The 21,315-nt window shown below is 57.4% G+C and overlaps 1 protein-coding gene across 8 annotated transcripts in view; it reads right to left on the bottom strand.

Moving 5' to 3' along the window:
• The window catches only part of KIF1A (kinesin family member 1A), a 30,861-nt gene extending 9,871 nt beyond the window's left edge, over positions 1 to 20,990 (bottom strand). For 3 of the 8 annotated variants that reach the window (XM_049773328.1, XM_049773329.1, XM_049773330.1), the window contains exons 1-31: positions 20,838 to 20,990; positions 20,234 to 20,310; positions 19,912 to 20,091; positions 19,363 to 19,428; positions 19,095 to 19,273; positions 18,771 to 18,882; positions 17,126 to 17,203; positions 16,927 to 16,992; positions 16,574 to 16,591; positions 14,855 to 14,930; positions 13,761 to 13,839; positions 13,438 to 13,580; positions 12,442 to 12,575; positions 11,645 to 11,724; positions 11,233 to 11,308; positions 10,763 to 10,842; positions 10,571 to 10,677; positions 9,988 to 10,071; positions 9,140 to 9,320; positions 8,904 to 8,976; positions 8,640 to 8,733; positions 7,910 to 8,058; positions 7,618 to 7,796; positions 6,201 to 6,338; positions 2,513 to 2,631; positions 1,944 to 2,029; positions 1,504 to 1,642; positions 1,253 to 1,418; positions 750 to 840; positions 454 to 572; positions 110 to 165 (exon numbers count right to left, since the gene is read on the bottom strand). In XM_049773328.1, coding sequence (XP_049629285.1) covers positions 110 to 165; positions 454 to 572; positions 750 to 840; positions 1,253 to 1,418; positions 1,504 to 1,642; positions 1,944 to 2,029; positions 2,513 to 2,631; positions 6,201 to 6,338; positions 7,618 to 7,796; positions 7,910 to 8,058; positions 8,640 to 8,733; positions 8,904 to 8,976; positions 9,140 to 9,320; positions 9,988 to 10,071; positions 10,571 to 10,677; positions 10,763 to 10,842; positions 11,233 to 11,308; positions 11,645 to 11,724; positions 12,442 to 12,575; positions 13,438 to 13,580; positions 13,761 to 13,839; positions 14,855 to 14,930; positions 16,574 to 16,591; positions 16,927 to 16,992; positions 17,126 to 17,203; positions 18,771 to 18,882; positions 19,095 to 19,273; positions 19,363 to 19,428; positions 19,912 to 20,091; positions 20,234 to 20,310; positions 20,838 to 20,943 — 3,331 coding nt within the window. In that variant the 5' untranslated portion in view covers positions 20,944 to 20,990. Of the gene's footprint in view, positions 1 to 109; positions 166 to 453; positions 573 to 749; positions 841 to 1,252; positions 1,419 to 1,503; positions 1,643 to 1,943; positions 2,030 to 2,512; positions 2,632 to 5,378; positions 5,658 to 6,200; positions 6,339 to 7,617; positions 7,797 to 7,909; positions 8,059 to 8,639; positions 8,734 to 8,903; positions 8,977 to 9,139; positions 9,321 to 9,987; positions 10,072 to 10,570; positions 10,678 to 10,762; positions 10,843 to 11,232; positions 11,309 to 11,644; positions 11,725 to 12,441; positions 12,576 to 13,270; positions 13,298 to 13,437; positions 13,581 to 13,760; positions 13,840 to 14,854; positions 14,931 to 16,573; positions 16,592 to 16,926; positions 16,993 to 17,125; positions 17,204 to 18,770; positions 18,883 to 19,094; positions 19,274 to 19,362; positions 19,429 to 19,911; positions 20,092 to 20,233; positions 20,311 to 20,837 lie in introns of all 8 variants that reach the window. The other 5 variants (XM_049773326.1, XM_049773327.1, XM_049773324.1 and 2 more) reach the window with 3 other exon arrangements.
• Between the last annotated feature and the right edge of the window lie 325 nt (positions 20,991 to 21,315).

Genomic DNA, 21,315 nt, shown 5'->3' with positions numbered 1-21,315 from the left:
GCTTCCCACCCCTCCCAGGCCATGGTCCATAGTGTCCCCTAGCCCCCACTCCTAGAGGGAACCCCCAGCTCCACAGGGACCCCACGAGGCAGGGAAGCCTGTGACCTACCTGGCTTGGACAGCGGCATGACCCTTGGGAAGTGGCGGCGAGAAGGCCTCAAGGGGCTGTGGGGGGGAGAGTGGGTGACAAGGGGCTCTAGATCTGCCACATGATGCCAGAGAACTGGGGTGAGAGCTCCTGGCCTCCCCCTCAGTGTTTGCAGCTCCCAGATAGGATGATGGGATGCCTCAGCCTCTCCTTCCTGGTGCTCAACATCAGTGAAGGGGAAATTGGAACAGAGGGCTGAGACGTCCCTGCTCTGGGGCTGCTCCCATGTGGGCAGAGCCTGGGCCCCACAGACTGGAGGCTGAGTGGTGCTGCAGGGAACCAGAAGGGGAGGGGACGACATATACCTAAGTGCATCCTTGCAGAGTGGTGGGAACGGGTGCTGCTGGTAGTGGCCAAACACCTCAAACACCACGGGCTGGCTGCGCACGTACTCCACAAAGGAGCGTGTTACCTCCACTGCAATCTGGGGGAGAGCAGTACCTCAGTACCAGCCTGGACCCCAACTCGCTCCCATCTTAGACCCAACCAGGGGCCAGTCAGGGGTGCCACGGGAAGCAGGACCAGGGTACTGAGGAGCTCAAGGGTTCAGGAATGAGGGGGTAGGGACAAAGAGTTGGGATGAGGGGCAGGACGGACATACATTCTGCACATGGTAGAAGCCCAGTGGGGGTCCCCTCCCCGTGTTCTTCAGGGGCTCTGTGGAGAAGGCCTCGTCATGACGGTGAATGAAGCTGCAAAGCAGAAGAGGTCAGGGTGCAGGCTGGGCTCCCACTCCCAGACCTTGCACTCCTGCCCACACTGACTGACTTGAACTGGCAGGAGAGTTTGGGGTATGAGGCTGGTGCAGAGTCGGGTGCAAGGCTGATGGAGAGTCGGTGCAGGGCTGGCAGAGAGTCAGGGTGTGGGTCTAGCGGAGTGTTTGGGTGTGGGGCTGGTGGAGCATTTGGGGTATGGTTCTGGTGGAGATTTGGGGTGTGGATCTGGTTAGGGGTACAGAGCTGGTGGATGTGGATCTGGCGAAGATTCAGAGTTGGAGCTAGAGAGTTGGGATATGGGTCTGGTGAAGTGTTTTAGGGGTGGGTCTGGTGGAGAGTTGGGGTGTGGGTCTGGTGGAGAGTTGGGGGGCAGGCCAGCCACACTCACTTGAACTGGCAGAAGATGTCGGCGTATTCGGCAGAGATGCTGGCAGCCTGCAGCACCGTCACGCGGAAGGTAAAGACACTGCCCAGACGTAGGTGCTCTAGCGTCCCATCCCCCAGCCCATCTGCCTTCTCAGGGCCATCCGGGAGGACACCCTCTGGGGACATGGCTGCAGGAGGGGCACCACGGTCACACACGATCTGTAGGCCCGGGGGGGGGGGGGCCGCTGGGCAAGATGGGCATAAGGCACTCACCAGAACACATGTTGTTGTTGACCTCGTCAGCGGAGGGCCCTGCATCCGTGCCCCCGCCTTGGCCCTCCACGATGCGCAGTTCCTCCTGGGATGTCCCCGACCGGGACAGGCCTCCCACGGGGCATGACTCAGACTGGAACTGTGGGACAGAGGGACACGCCCAGCCCAGGCTCCTGAACCCCCATGGATGGGGGGTTGGGAGGCAGCTACTGGCCCTCCTGGGAAGCTACCCCAGAGGGTCCTGCCCCCCGCCCCCATAAGGCTGTCAGAAATCAGGGCATTCCCGGGACCATCTTGAGGGCCCAAGAGGAGCAGGAAGGAGACTAGAGAGGCTGTAGATGAACAGACAGACAGGCATGGCCAAGGCTCAGATGTGCTGGCCACTCCCAAGGGCCAGTGGAGCCTGACTGGGAGGCACATGAAGGCGTGGGAGGTGATACCTTTTCAAAGTGCTGGTCATCAAAGGAGATCCTGGCTGTCCCTGACTGGCGGACCCCAGAGCCATAATCCGGGGCCTCTTCATCGGCTGCAGGGAGGGAGAGGTGTCAGGATTGTGTGGGGGTTGGGGCAGGGTGATGACCAGATAGGGGTTCTGGCTTCAGTAAAGTGGATCCACAGGCTCCAAGGAGGCAATACTGTGCCCTTACACCCAGCACCATCTAGGACTGACCCATCCCCCGGTGCTGGCAGCCGTGCCCCTCAGAGACTTCTAGGGCCTGTACTGGAAGGATGGCCAGGGAAGGCCGGGCCCTGCACCCTGCAGACCCCCTTCACTCAGCTGCAGCTCCCTTGCTCAGGATGCAGGTCACCAGAACATTGGCACTGCCCACTCTCCCATACAGACCAGGGTGCCCGCCCCAGGAGACACTGTCCCGGGAACGCAGGGTGACCCACTCACGGGCCCCCTCCAGCCTGGCCCTCAGCACCAGAAACCTAGCTCAGGCTTAGAGGTGACTATGGGGAGTTGGGGGAAGTTTGAGGGTGGGCAGGGGCTGCCTTAGGTAGTCACCTGAGATGGCCTGCACGGCCACGCGCAGGAAGCCCTTCACCTCTCCCTTCTCGCTGACAATGGCCACGCGATGCACCAGGGGCACCGGGTACAGCAAGTTGCTCAGGTACACAAAGGCCCTGGGGGAAACGGGAGTCACGCAGGTCCAAAACATGGCACCACTTACAGGTAGAGCGAAGCAGGCAGCTGGGCGCAGGCGGGAGGGGCCTTAGCCTGCCTCAGGGGCCCCTGGTGGGCTCAGGCATCACCTGAGGCTGCAGGCCCAGCCAGGCCAAGGGTGTAGAGCCGCCAGACAGGCATCTCATTGGGCCATGCAGTGACGCCCACAGCCACCAGCAGGATCCACTGGGGTGTGCAGGGCTGAGAGAATCCCCACAGGCTCAAGGAGCACTCTCCTGCTTGAGTCTGGGGACCTGGGGACTCTGTGGGTGGGTGGCAGGTGCAGCAGGAACAGAAGGAGTCTGGGTTCTGGGGAAGAAGGCGGGCAGGACCAGGGGCGCGGCAAGAGGGGGCAACAGTCTCTCCATGTGGACCCTGATCCTGCCTATCCTCATTGCTGTGGACAATGTCCCAACGGTCATCCAATTCTCAGGGATACAATGGGGGCTCCTCACAAAAGCTCGAAAGGAGGCCAAAGACTGTTCAAAGTTGCCTGAAAATGACAGGCCCCAACTGAAGCTTGGGGAAAACCCCCATTCGGCCCCACAGCCTCACTGAGTGACCTCAAACTTTCTGAGAGGCCTTGGGGACTGGAGGACAGATCACAGAGGGAAAACTGAGGTAGGCAGGCCTGCCCTAAGGCAAGGCTGTGGAACTTGGTCCTTGGCATGCCCCCACTCTTCCCAGACTATGAAATGCTAGTCAGCATGGCAACCCACAACACAGAGCTTGGACCTCAGCTCATGTGAGTCCCTGTGTCCCCAGAACCCCATCCCAGAAGCCCCTAGGCTGAGACAGGCCCCCTAAAGCACAGTATAGTGCTGAGCCCACCAGGACATACGGAGAACAGCAGCGCCTCACCTCCAGGAGGGCTGGTTGGGCCCATGGTGGCTGAGCCACAGAGAGCACGAGTGTGGAACCTCACTGGGGCTGGACCCAATGCCATCAGTATGGCTGTAACTATCACCCTCACCATCATGTCTGTCACCATCATCCTCATCATCTCCCACACAGTCACCATCAGCATTGCTGTCACCGTCACTTCACCATCATGTCACATAAGAGCTACTTCACCTCAGATCACCATTCCTGTCAGCAAGACCATCAAATCTCATTCCCATAATGTCCCATCACTGTCATCATTGTGATCACTGTCACCATGGCCTAACTGTAGCTGTCACCATCCCCCACCCTCTGTACCAGCAAGCCCAGCAGGGCCTGGAAACAGCCATGTGCACCCCATCTAGGGTCCCAGCAAGGCCTGTCCTTGGTCACATTCCTCAGAAAGCCCAGGGTTCGGGGGCTGAAGAGGCAAGGCATTTGTCTTGCATGCAGAAGGACTGTCATTTGAATCTCAGCATCCCATATGGTCCCCCGAGCCTGCCAGGAGTGATTTCTGAGCACAGAGCCAGGAGTGACCCCTGAGCACTGCCGGGTGTGACTCCAAAACCAAAAAAAAAAAAAAAAAAAAAAGTCCAGGGTCCTCACCCTGAACAGTGGCCAACCAGACTTGGGTAGAGGCCAAGGGAGCTGAGGATGAGCTTGCTGGGGCCGGGGGCCTTGGAGTCACAGACTGTGGTCTGCCCCTGGGGGTCACCCCCATTCCTAAGACCCTATCCTTAGGACAGCCCTGCACACTGCATCTCTGTTCTGAGAACCCTGGTCCAATTGGAAGCGAGCAGGGAGACATTGGTCTCCAGGCCACTCCCTCTGCTCTGACACCTCTGCTCCCCAATTCACTGCACCCCAGGCTGCCAGATGGGCGCACTCAGAAGGAGGCATGGGAAGCAGCTGGGGTGAGGCAGAGGAGGCAGGCACGCACATGCGAGGTCAGGGAAGCCTCTCCCAGGGGAGATGCAGGTGGGAGTCCCAGTTTCCCTCTGCTTCAGAGAGAGCCACAGTGGCCAGGAGGATGGGCAGAAGCCCAGGGCAGCAGCTCAATCACAAACATGGGATTCCCGCAAGAGGCTCAGGGCACAGCCGCAGCTGGTGGCAGGTCGGACCCAGAGGAAGACTCAGAAGGACCCAGCTCTTGGAGCTGAAACTGCGGCACTAGCCCTGCCCAGTTTCTCCTGGGCCATGGCCTGGCCTAACACTCCCTACGCCCAGGGCTCAGTTTCTGAGCAGCCAAGAATTTCGTCTCTGCACCAGGACCCTACTTCTGCCAGCCTAGACCAGAGAGAGGCCCTGGCAGCACCAGGCCCACAGCTAAGTGCACAGTTCAAAAAGGGGTTCTGTCCTGTCTGCTTTCCCACATCACCTGCCACTCTCCAGGAGCTGTCTCAGCTCAAACTACCTTCTGGGAAGTTCCTGGTTTATCACACCTTCACTTGGGCTCTGTCAACCCACGAGAAACATCATGTCTACCTGTGAGGCCATGTCCCTCACCACAATGGTCTGGAGCTCAGATGGATGCTGTCTTCTCTGTCTCCACGGGACCCTGACGGGAGACTCTGCCCACTTGCCCATCCTAGGACGACTCAGCATAGACCTGTGGCCAATTTCCCTGGATTTTGAGGCATCCCCTGGGGCTTTCTGATCTCCCACTATCCCCTGCCCCATGCCAGGCTGTGTGGTCTGAGTAGCCCATCTCCCCAGGGAAGGATGGCAGCCAAGACCCTACGCTGCTGGGACAGGCCACTGTAAGGGGCAGGCACACAGTATCCTCAAGAAGAGCTGGCTCCTTCGGGCGCCACACCTCACCAACCTTCCTACTAAACAGAACAGGGGCGACCGGTCGTAAAATGGGTCTCGGCCACCACACAGCGTGTGCTCCTGGAAGACGTCATCCTCCAGGTTCTCCTCCTCCTCCTCCTCCTCCTCCTCCTCCTCCTCCTCCTCCTTCTCCCCCATGCTCTGCTCCTCAAGGGCAGGCTCAGTGGCGTCGGAGTCGGGGCTGGAGAAGGCGGGGGAGGGGGTGGGAGCCATGCGCTTGCTCATGCACGCGTCCAGGAGAGGGTGGGTGGCACAGCCCGTGGCCACAGAACTGGGGTCAATGGACAAGACAGAGAGTTAGCCCACAGCTGGGGCCAGGTGGGCTTCTGTGTCCTCCGGAGCCTGCTTTAATGGTCTAGTGGTCCGTGGAAGCTTTTGGAAGGAATTCTGAAAACTTCTGGAAGGTTCCAGAAGGCCCAACAGGCCTGCTCTGGTCATGGTCATGAGAGGACCTTGTGAATGCTGAGTGGAAAAAGAACTGATATAGACTCCAGAAAGGAGAGGAAGGAACCTGAATCTGTCTTGGGGTGCAATGTCCTGCTTCCCCACGTCACCCCACGTCATCCCAAAACCCTCCCAAAGGCCACCTATTGTGGGCATAGTAGCAATACCAGGACCCTCCCTGGCTCTGAGCAGCAGGAACAAGAGCCTGTGTGCAGAGCAATGGCAGGGGTGGGTGGCCAAGTGTGAGACAGGAGGCCATGGCAGGGACCCAGGGCCACAAGTGTGTCCTTGGTTCTGTGTTGGGACCAAGGCTCAGTGGGAAGGCCCCGCTGTGGAGGGAACCCAGACCCAAGGGACTGAAGAAACTCACCTGCCCACCAGTCGGAACCAGGGGAAACGGTCATAGAAAGGATCCCCGCCCGTCATGACATTGTCACAGTCCTCGGTGACACTGGAAGGGACCTCGGCCGCCCGGTCATACATCTCACGCATCAGGTCCAGGCGCTGCCTGCAGGGGGCAGCCATCAGCATGGTACTGGGCAGCAGCCGGCACTGCCCACAGCCCATGAGAACTGTATCCTGCATGGGGTCACGGAGATACCAGGGCCTGCCCATGGGGGCGCCCCCATCATTCTGGCAGTAACAGTCAAAGGGCTGAGCCTATGACTTTCCATGCCCAGAGACAGCCAATGTCCAGGCAGACAGAGGCCCAGAAGCCAGAGTGGGGGTGCAGAATGGGTAGAGGCAATGAGCCCAGGGCTGGGAATAAGTTGGGAGAAAGGGAATGCTCCGAAGGCTTTTTTTTGGGGGGGGTGCTTTTTGGGGTCACACCCAGCAGCACTCAGGGGTTACTCCTGGCTCTACACTCAGAAATCGCTCCTGGCAGGCTCGGGAGACCATATGGGATGCCGGGATTCAAACCACTGTCCTTCTGCATGCAAGGCAGACACCCTACCTCCATGCAATCTCTCCAGCCCCTTTTTTTTTTTAAGCAGTTGATTGATTGATTGATTGGTTTTTGGGCCACACGGTGATGCTTAGGGGTTACTCCTGGCTCTGTGCTCAGAAATCGCTCCTGGCATGCTCAGGGTACCATATGGGATGCTAGGAATCGCACCCTGGTCCATCCCAGTTGGCTGTATGCAAGGCAAATGCTGTACTATTTCTCCGGCCCCTCCAAAGGTTTTTAATTCCAGGAAATGAGGTGTCTGTCCTCCAGTTACTGAGTGTGTGGGCACTGTGAGACCCTGGCAGGAGGAACTTTACATGCCCCCACCCTGACTACTCTACTGCCCTCCTATAATCACAGGTAGAGGAGTGAGATGGGCACCCAGTGGCCCCTGGTTCCTAGGCACTGTTAGCCCTACAAAGTTCAGTGGTGGCCTGGGATTTTGGTACGATCACCCTGGCTGTGGCCACCCATCCTGGTCCTGGCCCTGCCCATCCTGGCATGGATCCACCCATACTGCCCACCCCTTTCTGGGTCCGCCCTTCCACCTAGGGCCTCGCCCACTTTTGACCATGCCCCAACCAGCCAACTACTTTCCTGGCCCTGCCCTAGTTGATCCACTCACCCCTTCTGTGGCTCATACCCAGCCAACCACACACCTCTTTGACCCTGCCCATTGCCAGCACACCTTTACCTGGCCCCGCTCCAGACCAACCCTCCTTCTCTGGCCCCACCCCTAACCTGCCCCTCTCTTCTTTGGCCCTGCCCCTCCAAACCCAAAACACGAGCTGCTGCATAAGGATGACCATAGGAACTGATGGCCCTACGTCTGCTGCACCTGAGCTTCTCCAGCGTCCAGTAGTGGGTGGCCCCATTCTTCTGATCCTGCACCTCCACAGCCACGATGGTGCGGGGGAAGGGCCGCGTCTCCCGCTCCTTGGCGGCCTCGGGAGGCAGAAGGTCAGGGGGCAGTGGGGAGTAGAGGGTGTCTGTGAGGAGGATGAACTGGAACTGCACCTGCAGGGAAGGGAACAGCAGTGGGCGGGAGCAGGGCCTAAGGGGGTGTGCCCAGCCTGGCTCCTGCTTCCTGAGGCCCTCGAGGGGCCCCAAGCACCAACCAGTGTCCCTACCTTCTTCTTCAGCTCCACGCTGATAGCATTGGCTTCCTTGAGGAAGACGGCATTGCCCCAAAGCAGATCTCGCAGAGACGTGAACTGGTACCACTTCCACTTGCGGAAGGCCCACAGCGCCAGCTCGCACTCTCGCTCTGTCCACTGCACTGTGGAGAGGCACAGGGGATGGGCTGCAAGGACCCCTTGGGGCTGCTGGGTCCTGCCTGGTCCCCAAACTCACCCTCACTTCTGTCCATGGGGCTGCGGGAGATACAAAGACTGGGAAGCTGGGCTCTGGTATTGCATCCCAGGGAGCATAAGCCAGAAAGACACTTGATTGGAGCATGTGTGAGCACTTGCATGGGAAGCACAAATGTGTGGGAAAGCACAGGGAGCGATCTTGTGTGGGCTTGCACCCATGTGCATGTGCTCTCATGGGCGCATATGTGAGTGTTCGTGTATTACATGGTTGATGTGGGCACACATGAGGGTCATGAGGGTTGCAAGATTCACACTCAGGAATGTGCAGTGTAGACATGTGTGGGTTCCTGAGCATGTGTGTGCACCTGAGCCATCATTCATGCATGTGTCAGTGTTTGTGTGCGTGTGTTTCCTGCAGCAGTGCACCTCACCAGTGCTGACCTCACAGGTGTCCCGGGAGGGCTGAGGTTCTGTCTCCTGAGAGGTAGGCACAGCCCAGGGTAAGAAGCCTGCCCCCCCACCCCATTCTGCCCCCTAGGGCCCTCACCTTCGTCCTCAGGTTCCTCCTCCTCCTCATTGTTCTCTGGGTAGTAGCGGGAGTCTACCTGCTTCTGCAGAGCCTCCAGCTTGCTCTCATAGTCCTATGGGGACCCAGATGGTGGCATGAGCCCACCATGCCTGGGTCCTAGACACAGCCTGGCAGGATTGCATGGGATGGAGACATGGCTGAGGGAGAGGGACAGTGATGGACAGGGAGAGGGACACAAGGCCGGCTCTGGAGACAGGTGCAGCCAGCAGTGGATGCCCTCACCAGCCTCTGCTGCTCCAGCAGGTATGTGGCCTCTTCCCGCTCTCGGCGATACTGGTCCTCCAGCTCCTGTAGCCTGCGAAGCAAGAGCAAGGAGGCTGAGCAGGCTGGGGCAGGCAGGGGTGTGTGTAGGCAGGAGGGTAGTAGGGGTGGCATGAGCCGGCAGGGGTGTGGGCAGGTGCAGGTGTAGGTCTAGAGGACAGGCAGGGCTGTGGGCAAAATGCAGAGTGCAGCCTCACCGCTGCTCCATCTCCTGCTTCATGTCGATCCCCTGCTTCTCCAGCAGCTCACGCTGTGCGAACGCCCAGTCCACAGGCTCGGCTGGCGTCTCCGCACAGGGCGTTCGCTCCCTCTCCTGCCGCGCCTGCTCAGGATGATTGAACCGGAACACGTGGCTCTTCCCCATGATGATGCGGTTTCCTGGGGACACAAGCAGGCTGGGGACAGTGCACGCCCTGCCACCCCCATCTCTGAAGTGGATGACATAGGGGGCAGAGATGTGGCTGGCTGGTGGCTAGGGGACAGGCAACCAATTAGCAGGTGACAATGATTGATAACCAGGTGACAAATGATTGCTAAGTGAGAGAAACTATCACTGTTACTGGGAACAGGTGATTACAGGTGAGAAATTGTGGATTTAGTTGACAGATGTTTGATTATCGGGGACAGGTGATTGATTATAAGTAATTGATCACCCAGTGACAATGACCACAGGTGATAGATCATCAGGTGATGGTGATAGATCACAGGTGATTGATTACTAGGTGGTAGTGACTGATTATAGGTGACAGATGATTACTATGTGACAATGACTGATTACAGGCGATGGTGATTAATTACAGGTAATAGGTGATTGATCAGAAGTGATAATGATTTTTATAGGTGACAGTGACTGATTATAGGTGACACCTGTTTGCTAAGTGACGTGACACTGTGGGCTGAGTGACAACAGTCAGACACCCAGTATTGGGGCTGACCCCGGGAATCCCCCTACCTCGGACCCCACCTGCCTGTCCTCCATTCCCCTTGCGGACACCTGTGTGAGTGCTCGGGAGACAGATGGGAATGTGTAGTGTCCCCACCCTACCTGACCGCAGGACGCTGGGCTCAGTGACTTTCTTGCCATTGACGTAAGTGTCAGCTCCCTCGCAGGGCTCCAGGGTCACCACAGCTGCAGCAGAGGGCAGGGAAGGACAGGAGGGCCTGTCACCCTAGTGCCCTGTCCACAGCAGAGCTTGGCCATGTAGGGATCCAGCAGTGGGCGGGTCCCCTGACTGGACAGAGGACCAGGCAGTGACGTGTCCTCAACACCTGTCACTGTGCTAGGTTGTCCCACAGGGTTTGTCTACCTCTTGCCCATGGGACATGTCCTGGGCTCTGTGTCCATGGGCACCTTCGTGGTGCCTTGACAGGGGAAGATAGGAAATGGACTCTGGGGACCCCCCAAAAGTGGTCTTAGTTGTTCCCAAGTTGGGAACTAAGGTACTGATGACACCGCAAGTAGCCTCCAGCCTTGATATGCCTGTCAGAGAGGCCCTGTGGAAGGGAACTTGGAGCCAGGGCTGGGCTGGGGTACGGGATGTGGGGTCTGGGTTTGGGGTCTGGGTGTTGAATGCAGGGCATGGGGCATTCGGTATGGGGTATGGTTTACAGGGTGCTGGATGGGGCACCTTCGCTGTCCCCAAGCGCGTGGCTTCGGAACACACAGTGCTCCTCCTTGATGAAGTGTCCACTCAGCACGATGTCTTGCCGCCGCTCCCCGTCCTCACGACCCACCCTGTGGGGGCAGCATGGTTAGGAAATCCCCCCATGCTCCCCATGGCCTCTGCTCCAGGCTGACCTGGACACAGCACCCAGCGCACCTGGTGACGCCATCCTTGATGTAGTACAGGAGGCACTCGGACATCAGCGGGTCTTCATTCAGGTTGACCAAATGCGGTGTCTGGGGATACAGGAGTCCCTGTTCAGTGTCCTCTGGGCATGAAGCCTCTGCAGGGCAGCTCAGAGCTGCCCCTCAGGCCTCCACGAGGAGATTGGCTGTTTGGGTCAGGCTGTGAAGTCTTGGTTCCTGTGTTCAGGAGGGGCTGGAGGCTGGGCTCAGCACAGGGGGTTAGATGGGGGCCTGGGTGGTGGGGTGCCGACTGGGCATGGCTCATCTTGCTAGTTCTGAGGCATGGTGCTACCTCAGACAGTGAGAGCCTATGGAGACCCCTGCAGACCAACCCCTGGGAGTTTGGGTGAGCTGGGCTCCACCCTAGGGACTGACCAGCCTCCTGGAACTGAGCTCAGAGCCCTCCCTTCCCAGAGAGCACCTCACAAAGAGAGTCCCTACCTTTTTGGGCGAGAACACCCCCAGCGTGCCACCATCCTCCCTCATGGCCACGCCCATCTCAGCCAGCAGTGCTTCCCTGGGGACAGAGGCAGGTCACAAGAGTAACAGAGGCTGCAGGGCCAAAGCGGCATGATGGCCACACACCTGTGCCATATCCATGTCTGCTCCTTGTGTGGGACCAGGAGGGTGAGCCAAGGTGGTCAGGGTAGGGGAGATGCCAGGGGAGATCTGGGAAGGAAGGCTGGACCCTAGAGCTCACCTGAGCTGGACTACCACCTTCCATCTGGAACTTCACCCACGCTCCACCCTATGTCACGCCCATCCCACCCTATGCCATGCCTACCCTCCTATTGATGCCCTGCCATTCCCACCCTATGCCCCATCCACCCCTCCATCCTGATACCCCGCCCACCTCTCCATCCTGATGGCCTCTGTACGCCTCAGTTTCTCCTCCCAGGTTTCATTGAGTTCAGCAATGATCTTTTCTGTCTCCTGGAGGCAAAGAGAGTTAATGAGGTGAAGATGGGATCTGCAGGGCCCCAGCCCCAGGTGCTGGCTCTCCAGATATGAGAAAGATCAGGATGAGATCTGAGTACTCATGTTCACAAGCATGTTTTCTGCAGACACACGCAGAGAAGGGGAGGGGGAATTCTTTTGAAAGGGAAGAAGCAAACCCAAGAGCTGCACCAATGTCCGTCCGAAACAGCAAGTGGAGGCTCTGGGACGGGGCAGAGCTGTGGCCTGCACTGGCAAGTCCATAACCAGTCAGGGATGTAGAGGTCTCTCTGGATCCTGAACCCACTTCACCAAGCTCACAGTCCACCCACACTGTGGCCCAGACCCATACACAGGGTTCTGCCCTTATGACATAACCCCACCCAACACCAGGGCCTGTCCCTCAAGCCATATCCTCATAATATAACCCTACCCTCAGGCCATGGCCCCACCCAACATCAGATCCCACCCCCTCAGGCATGACACCATCCCTTATAATATAACTCTGCCCATTGTATCTTAACTCTGTATCATAATCCCGCACCTTATAACATAATAGTGCCCCAGCCATGGCTCCACTTCAACACCAGGCCCTTATATTATTACCCTGCCCCAGGTTGTCACACCTTTATATCATAGCCCAGCCATGGCCCCGCCCTTGTACCACTCCACCCCACACTTAACCCCGCTCTCAGCCCTGGTCCCACCCCTGACCTTCAGCCTCTCGATGGCTTCCTCACTACCAGGGGCAAACAGGAGGCGTTCGTGCAGGCTGGACACGGAGGCTGCCCGGCTCGAGAGGGCTGAGAGCGAGGACGATGGGCTCATGCCCACCAGCGCATTGGTCACTGTGGAGAGAGCAGCAGGGCTCGGCTCAACTTCACCTGGCCCCCTGTCTTGGGTGGACATGACAGTGCGGACAGGGGGAAAAAGGCAGAGACAGGAAGGAGAGAAACTAGGCAGCTGGGGGAGCAGAAGCAGAAGTGCAAGCAGAGCCCGAGCAGAGGCCCGACACATGCGCAGCTGCAGAGGCCTGGCCAAGTTCTCCCATACCACCTAGGTTACATCTGGTTCTTCAACCCTGCTAGCACTGCCCAGTGCACAACACCCCCTCTTTGTCAGGGGTCAGACCACTTTGGGAATCGGCGCAGAGCCAGAGCCGGGGGCCCTGCCAGTACCCGGGAAGCCCCGGTCACCCTACGGCTCATGGGACAGTGGGAGCAGAAGCAACACAGCAGCACAGAGCAGAGGTGGGTGCTGGGAGCCCAGGCGCCCACAGTTCCCACCCTGCCGCCACCACCGCAGGCACCACCCAGTGCTCTGGGCACAGAGTGAGGGTGCAGCCTTCCAGGGTGGCCTTCATGAGGCTGCCGGACTCTGGACTCAGGGCCCCCACTCTACAGAGGCCAGCACCACGGCTCGGTCTCGTAACCCTGAGCCTTGGGCAGGGGTGCCTTGAGCCAGGCGGGTGGGAAGGTGGGGCGCCTGCCACTAGTAGCAGGGCCAGGAGCAGAGCAGGTTGGGTGCACTCGGGGATACACACATTTGGGTCCTCCGGGCAGAGTGTTGGCTAAGAGGAGAAAGCGTGGAGGAGACAGAGAGAGAAAGGTTTGTCCCGAGGAGGGTCTGCAGCAGCGGCATGCCGAGGGCCCCCTGCCCGGCCTTGCCCAGGGCAGTCGTGCCCAGGTCCCACAGCTGTGGGGTACTCACTCTCAGTGATGTCACCCAGACCTTGGGCGTAGAGCAGGTCCCGCAGCCGGGTGACCTCGTCCTTCAGTTCACGGATGAGTTTGTTGTTGGGGTCTTCATTGATGACAGCGTTACAGCGGATCTGCTTGGCCCGGTCAGCATACCTAAGTGGGCCGGGACATGGGTATAGGACCATAGTATGGGTACCTGCCCAGCTCCCCTAGAGTGGGGTTTCTCATAGCTGGGGGCACCGGGGGCCTGGTTGAACCCACTCTGGGATCCCTGGGCCCAAGAAGACCTAAAAGGGTCTGCCAGTAGGGTTCTCCTCCCAAGAGAGGACTCACCGCAGGGTGCTGAGGGTCTCATCATAGTTGATGTCTGCAGGGCTGAGGGCAGCCACCATGGCTGTCCTGGAGTTCCCTCCTGTAAGGGTGGGGGGTATCAGCAGGTTTCTGGGGTGTATGGGGGAGAACTGGGAGGCTATTGCTCTGGATAAATTAAGGCAGGGCCAGTGAGGTGGGTAGAGCCTTCAGCACCACACCAGGCCCCTCTTCTTCCATGCAACGTGTTTGTCAGTTTAGTGGTCACTTTAGGACAACTGCATACAGCAGGGGGAAAATGTCTGTGGGCTTCTTGCCTCCCCACTGTGTGGCCAAGTGCACTGGGCTGTGACAGACCCAGCAGCAGTGAAGGGCGACCCTGAACCCCTACAGAAAAGGGTCTCCTTCCACACTGAGGGGATGGGAAACAAATTTAGTGACCTTTGTCTCAGCTGGGGCCAGCCAGGCTAGTTTTGGGGTGTGGGACAGGTTATGCAAAGCTGGAGTTCCTCAGTTAACTTTGTTTAAAGGAGACTGAGGTGTTATTTCATGACTCAGTTTCCCTCTCTGCATGTAAGTCCTAATATGTCCAAGAAAGACTTAGGGTTATTCCGGGATGATTGAATGTGAGTCCTGGGATTCTTTTTTGTTTTTTGTTTTTTGTTTTTTTGCCACACCCAGCGGTGCTCAGGGGTTACTCCTGGCTATCTGCTTAGAAATAGCTCTGCTCAGGAGCCCGGAGAGATAGCACAGCGGTGTTTGCCTTGCAAGCAGCCAATCCAGAACCTAAGGTGGTTGGTTTGAATCCCGGTGTCCCATATGGTCCCCCCATGCCTTCCAGGAGCTATTTCTGAGCAGACAGCCAGGAGTAACCCCTGAGCACCGCCGGGTGTGGCCCCAAAACCAAAAAAAAAAAAAGAAAGAAATAGCTCTGCTATCTCTCCAGCCCCGAGTCCTGGGATTCTGTCTCCACACACCCCCCCATCTCTCTCTCACTGACTCTAAACTTTGGCAGGGAAAGAGTTGATTTATGGTAGCCCCCCAACCCCCCAGCTCCCCAGAATGGCTGCTCAGCCCTGACCCATGTGTGAGTTTCCCCCAAGTACAGGCGGCCTCACCCAGGTTCTCCCGCAGCAGCCAGGTGAGCACAGAGTCTCGGTATGGGATGAAATCCGTCTTCTTCTTCTTCTTGTTCTGTTTGGAGGAAGTGGCATGGTCAGCTCTCAGTGCCAGGGTCTGCAGAATTTCCTCAGCAGGTATTGCCTGAGGCTAGCTGGACTAGTGTTCAAGGTCCCCCAGAATCCATCATGACACCCTATTAACCACAGTACAGCACACTCCGACATGGCCTGATCACCTCCTACACCAGGCAATGACCATTTGTTTCCTCAAGCATCCTCTGTCATCCCCACACATACACACAGGGGTCCGTGAGCTCTGGGAATTCCACAGTCCCCACAGCTCCTCGGCCACGATCCCTCCAGCATTCCTCAGCTTCACAGAGAGTTCTTGAGTCTAGAACCTTCACTCCACTGAAATTCAACACTACCTGCAAGCCTACCTCACTTAACCCCCCACACCACAACCCACAATTCCTCACATACCAACAGGTCGGTCAGAGGAAGAACAAATTACGTGTTAGACACCAAACTTACAAAGAGCAATTCAGGTCCACCACCACCCCCCAACTGTCTCCATGCAGCTGTCACTACAGAGCTCCCTACAATTCTTTGCAATGTTTTCTCAGGTTTCCCCTCACCCCATGTTTCTCTCAGAGCCTCTCAGGCTGTCCCCACTTCCTCACACTTCTCCCTAACTTCCTCAGCCAGCACCCTCTTTCCATATACTTCCTCCCCTGATTCCACTCACTTGCATTCTCAGGCTTTCACCATCCACGGTTTCCAGTTGCTCAAAATCGTCCTCAGAGCTCCTCAGTATGTGGTACTACCTGATACTTCTCCCCAATTCCCAATTTCTCACAGATTCCCAAACACTTCTTCAGGCAGGCACAGCTTCCCCCATCTTCCTCACAGTTCCTAATTGTTCTGTGTGTGTGTGTGTGTGTGTGTGTGTGTGTGTGTGTGTGTCTCACCTTGCATTTTCAATGTTTACAGTTTTAGAGCCACACATAATTCCCCAGAGTTCCTCAGAGACCCTCACAGAGTGAATCTCTCACTCATTCTCACACAAGTTTGCACACAGCCTTATAATTCTGATATAATCTCACTGAATCATGTGCTTCATCTCACACCTCTTCACCAACTTCCATACATTTCCTCACACTTCTATACTTCCGTACATCTCTTCGCTTCCATATACCCTCTTACACTCTTACACACTTCCTCTCACAATCCTCTTATACACCTGCACACTTCCTTTCACAATTCCTCTGACACTCTTATACACTTTCTCTCACACATCCCATACACTTCACTTCATGTGTGCACACACTTCTTCACACTCTCTCACAGATACCTTCAACATTTCCTGTCACACTTCCTCACACTTCCGTACACACTTCTCTCTTCTGCATATACTTTCTCTCACACTTCTTTACTCATTCCTCTCCCTCGATTCCCCACATACTTTCACACTTGTGCCACACTTGCGTCCACACCGCCTCTCCCACATCTTGGTAGCTACCCACCCACTGCCTTCACCCCACCTATCCCCACTCCCAACAGCCTCTCTGACTGTGCAGACCGACGCTCCCCTTGGCCCATTTTCCCTTCCCAGGGCCTGGCCCACTTTGCAAGCTGAGTTTTGCGTCAGTGAGCAGATGGAGGCGGACACCTCCAGAGAGCTGGGCAGAGGCCAGAGTGGAGGAAGCAGCTTACCTTGTTGGGCCCAGAGTCCTGCAAAGGAAGACAGAGAGTCTGAGGCCCTGAAGACGGCCATGGCCCTAGGAGTCCTTGTCAGACCCCAATAACCTGTGGCATGGGACTGGGCAGGCCCCAAGGTCACATCAAGGTCCCCTGAAACCACAGCCCTACAGCAAGGAAGGAGGCCGCCAGCACACCCAAAAGAGTGCAGGGTAGGCGGTGTCTAGGCCTGACCCCTCCTCATGGCTTTCCCTGTGCACAGCCCAGTTCAAGGCTGACAGTCCCATTTCCTCCACTGCAACACAGCTCCCTACCATTGCCAGAACCCAAGCCCAGCCCCTGACCCGACCTGCCCACTGTCCACTCACCATCTCAGCCAGCGCAGAGATGACCTTCCCCAGGGTGGTCAGGGACTTGTTGATGTTGGCACCCTCCTGTGTGGGCAGAGGATGGTCACTCGGGCAGACTCAGGCCAAGTGGAACAGGGCAGGGCAGGAGCTCAGGCACCACCACCCACCATGAGTTCTGCCTGGCCCCTTGGCAGCCTCTCATGGGACACAGCCTTACCTTGAGACGAGTGCCTTTGGCCCCAGTGGAGTCTGCCCGCTCACTGCCTGCCAGGTCCACCAAGCTGATCTTGCTCACCTGGAGGCAGAAACAGCACATGTGGTCATGATGGGGTTTGAGCCCACAGGTAGGCCTGTCCCCGCTCTAAGCCACTCTTCTAGGTGGCTGCATGTCCCGTGCCCCACCCCGTCCTGCTGCTCCCCAAATCAGACTCCTCCTCCCACACTTATACCCCAGTGGATGGCCCCAGTGCCCAGCAAGGGGATGGTTCTACTGAATGGGTTCATGACACAAGAGGGCCCAGGCCTGCCTAAACACAGCAGCCATGTACTTGGACTAAATCAGAACCCCTTCACACAAACAACCAAACCCCCTAAAGCTCAGACACAGTCAGACACCACGCTCATACAGACAGTCAGACCTCCCAACACTCAGATACAGTCAGACCCCACCCACATAATCAGTCATAGACCCAAATACTTAGACAGATGAAACTCCTAAAGCTCAGACACAGTCAGATGCCCACCCACATAGACAGTTGGATCCCTGGATGTTCAGACACAGTCAGACCCCTAATGCTCAGATAGCCATACCCCACTCACAGTTGGACTCCCCAAAGCTCAGACACTGTCAGACCCACATTCACACAGCTAAACCCCAACACAGTCGGACTCCTACTCACACAGTCAAACCCCTCAATGGTCAGACACAGACCCCCCCCTCACATATACAATCAGACCTCCCAACACTCAGATACAGTCAGACCCCACCCACATAGTCAGTCACAGACCCCAACACTCAGATAGTTGAACCCCCTAAAGCTCAAATACAGTCAGACACCCAGCCACATAGATAGTCAGACCCTCAGATGTTCACACACAGACTACATTTACACAGTCAGACCCCAACACTCAGACAGTTGGACCCCCAATCACACAGACAGTTGGACCCTCAATGCTCACATACAGTCAGGTCCCCTTTCACACAGTCAGACACCTAAAGCCCAGGCACAGTCAAATCATCCCTCACACAGTCAGACATCCAACTCCAAGACAGTCAAACCTCCATTCACATAATCAAACCCTAATGCTCAGACAGTCGGACTCCCCCAATGCTCACAGACCCCCTCTCACATAGACAGTTGGATCCCTGGAGGCTCAAAGAGCCACACTCATAGACCCTCAATGCTTAGACAGTCAGACTCCCACTCACAGACAGTTGAATCCCCCAAAGTTCAGACACTGTCATACCACTCTCACATATACAGCTGGACTCCTGGACACTCCCAGCCTACTCCAGCCTCCCACGCCCCACTGTGCCCCTAGGAGCCCCCAGAAGGAACCTATGGAGAGGTGGGACCGGGGTGGGCATAAGGCAAGTGGAAGGGAATTTGGGATGGGGAGCAACCCCAGGGAGCACAGACCATGCATCTGGGTGGAGTCAGGAGATGCCCAAAGCCTGCGGACACCTGGGCTGGATGGGGCTCAGCTCCCCTCTTTATGCTGGCAAAGGCCACAATGCTCCTGCCCAACCCCACCACCAGGCATCCTCTATGGCTCTAGGGTTCACCAGAGCCACCTGGCAGACCCCTCCCTGCCCAACTGACTCATCTCTGGGACCCTAACCCCTCCCTCCCCACACCCACCTTCTCTGTGGTCACATCAGTCTCTGCATCGTGGCGCCTCTGGGTGAAGATGATGTTGAAGACGGCATGGGAGCGGCTGCTGGTCTCGTTCATGTTGGTGGCTGCCACGGTCCTGGGACATGGGATACACACAGTGACCAGGGGACCATGGCCGAACACATGCGTCCCTGGGCATCTGGTCACTGCAACCCCACAGCTAGTTTGAGGGGCCCAGGGCCCCCACCCAGGAAGACCCTTGGTCTCCAGATAGGCAGAGCCTCCGACAGGCATTGGCCTGTGTGTGGCTGGGACAGGGCCTGTGGATGGGTGGGTAAGAGGTGGTACCTGGCTTTGTTTCCAGAGTCCATGAGGTCCTGGATGTCATTGTAGGAGGTGACGGCCAACTTGGACAGGTCTTCCACGTATGGGCCCAGCAGGGGGTGCTCCCGCACACGCAGGTTTCCCTTGTTCTTGGGGTTCAAGAGGTCCCGGACACGCTCACAGTAAATCTCCATGTAGCTGACCTGTGAGCAGAGACCCCGATGTAGGGGTTGTGGGGGCCCTGATTATGAGGGTTGTGGGGACCTTGAGATGAGGGCTTTGAGGACCCTACCTCCACTGAGTAGGCCATGTTGTCATTCGTGGTGTCATTGATGCGGGAGAAAAGGTCTTCACAGAGCTATGGAGCAAAGGGACATGGTTGGACAGGGCCCCTCATACCCGCACACACACACATGCTCATATGCACACACATGTGCACACACATTCCCATATACATGTGATCACACATATGCTCATGGACACACATATGCTCACGTGCACACACATGCCGCTGTCTGCTTCCCCTCCATCAGGATGGTCCACCTCTCTGGGACCCAAGTGCTGAGCTCCCAAACCCAAGCAGACCCGCCCTCCCTCAACCTTCAGGCCTCGTGGACACCAGCCTCACTAATCTGGGATGACCCAGAGCATGGCCATCGTGGGATAGCATCAGTAGCCAGGTCTCCTGATCCCTGGGTGCTGCAGAACAATGCTCTAAGGCAGCTGGAGTGTGGGATTCTGTCCTTGTATCCCCTACCCTGGGATAGAGCTCCATGTCCCTCCATACCTATGAAAGAGCCCCATGTCCTCTGTCTCTGCAGTGATGCTTGTGTCCCCGTACCTGTGGGATGATGCCCTGCTGTTCCTTCTCCTGGCGCCCCATCATGGTGTAGGACTTGCCGGCTCCTGTCTGGCCGTAGGCGAATATGCAGACGTTGTAGCCCTCGAAGGCGTGTTGAAGCATCTCCTCCCCGATGTCCCGGTACACCTGCCTTTGGGACGCGTACTGGGGGTCCGCGGGCTGTGGGGGGAGGGGACAGCTGCAGAGGCTGCAGGCTGGCAGGGCCCTAAGAGTTGGAGCACCAAGATGGGGCTGTGGTGTGTTTCCTGGGGACTCCATGGGACAGGAAGTGGCCTCCTCCCACCACGCTGGCCTGGCTCACCGAGGTGTGTGACCAGTAGGAATAGTCAAAGCTGAAGCTCTTGGGCGTCTCCTTGGGCTGTTTGGGGTTGACGATGGCTGTGGGGAGAGGGATGACCTTAGCTGTGAGAGGTCCAGACAACCCAGAGTCGAGGCCGGGCCATCTGTACCTCTCTGCCCTCTGCAGCACCCTCAAAGTGACCTGCCCAGATCAAGCCACCCCAAGTGTCCTGGAAACACCCAGGGGCTCCCCCCAGCTTCTCTATCCTGGGCTTTCATGGGCTGTCCTGGATACTAGACAGTTGGTGCTGGTGCCTGGGCAGAATGTGGGGCCTTGGACATATCACACATGTGTCTTCCCACTGTCCACATACAGCCAAAAGCTGTGGTGTACAGAAACATGGAAGGACAACAGGACACAGGCACAGACACGGAAGCAACCACCAAGTTCACATCCCACAGGATGCACCTATGGCTACCTCTGAGGGCTTCAGGACTGTGCAGGTGCATGTGTGTCCCTGCAGGCATCCAGGGACATTATGTCCAGCTACAGAGACGACACAGAAGGAGGGGCCATAGCCACTAGGGCAAGGAGCTACCAATCCTCACTGATCCTCCCCACTCACTGGTTGTGCTCCCGGTCATCTGGATGATGCACTTGGACTCTCGACTCATCTCCCGGGAGTTGAAGGGGCGGACACGCACCGCCACCTTCACAGAGGCCCCAGCCATCTCGGCGCCTATGGGTGGTCACACCTGGATCAGCAGCAGGCGGAGACCTGGGGATCAGACACAAAGCTAGAATCAGGCCCGAAGAGCTGAAGGACACATCAGGCAAACCCTCCCTTGACCCTTGCTCTAGCGTCCTGCAGAACCTGACACCACGTCTTGGGGCCACGAAGTCAAGAAAGGAGCTGGGGGGGGTGGGCTGATGGGAACCACTAGCTTGTGGATAGGGTCTCTGGGGTCACCAAGTGCCAGAGATTCAGGCCAGCTGTGGGGTTGGAAACCCCAGGACAGGTCAGACTAAGATCTGGATAGTCCCAGCCCAAAGTCAGGTCCTCACCCCAGAGCACCTGAGTGAGGATGAGAACTGGGGGCCAC

This window comes from Suncus etruscus, chromosome 5 (genome assembly GCF_024139225.1).
Source record: "Suncus etruscus isolate mSunEtr1 chromosome 5, mSunEtr1.pri.cur, whole genome shotgun sequence".
Classification (NCBI taxonomy): Eukaryota; Metazoa; Chordata; class Mammalia; order Eulipotyphla; family Soricidae; genus Suncus; species Suncus etruscus.
This window is presented reverse-complemented; position numbering and strand designations above follow the sequence as displayed.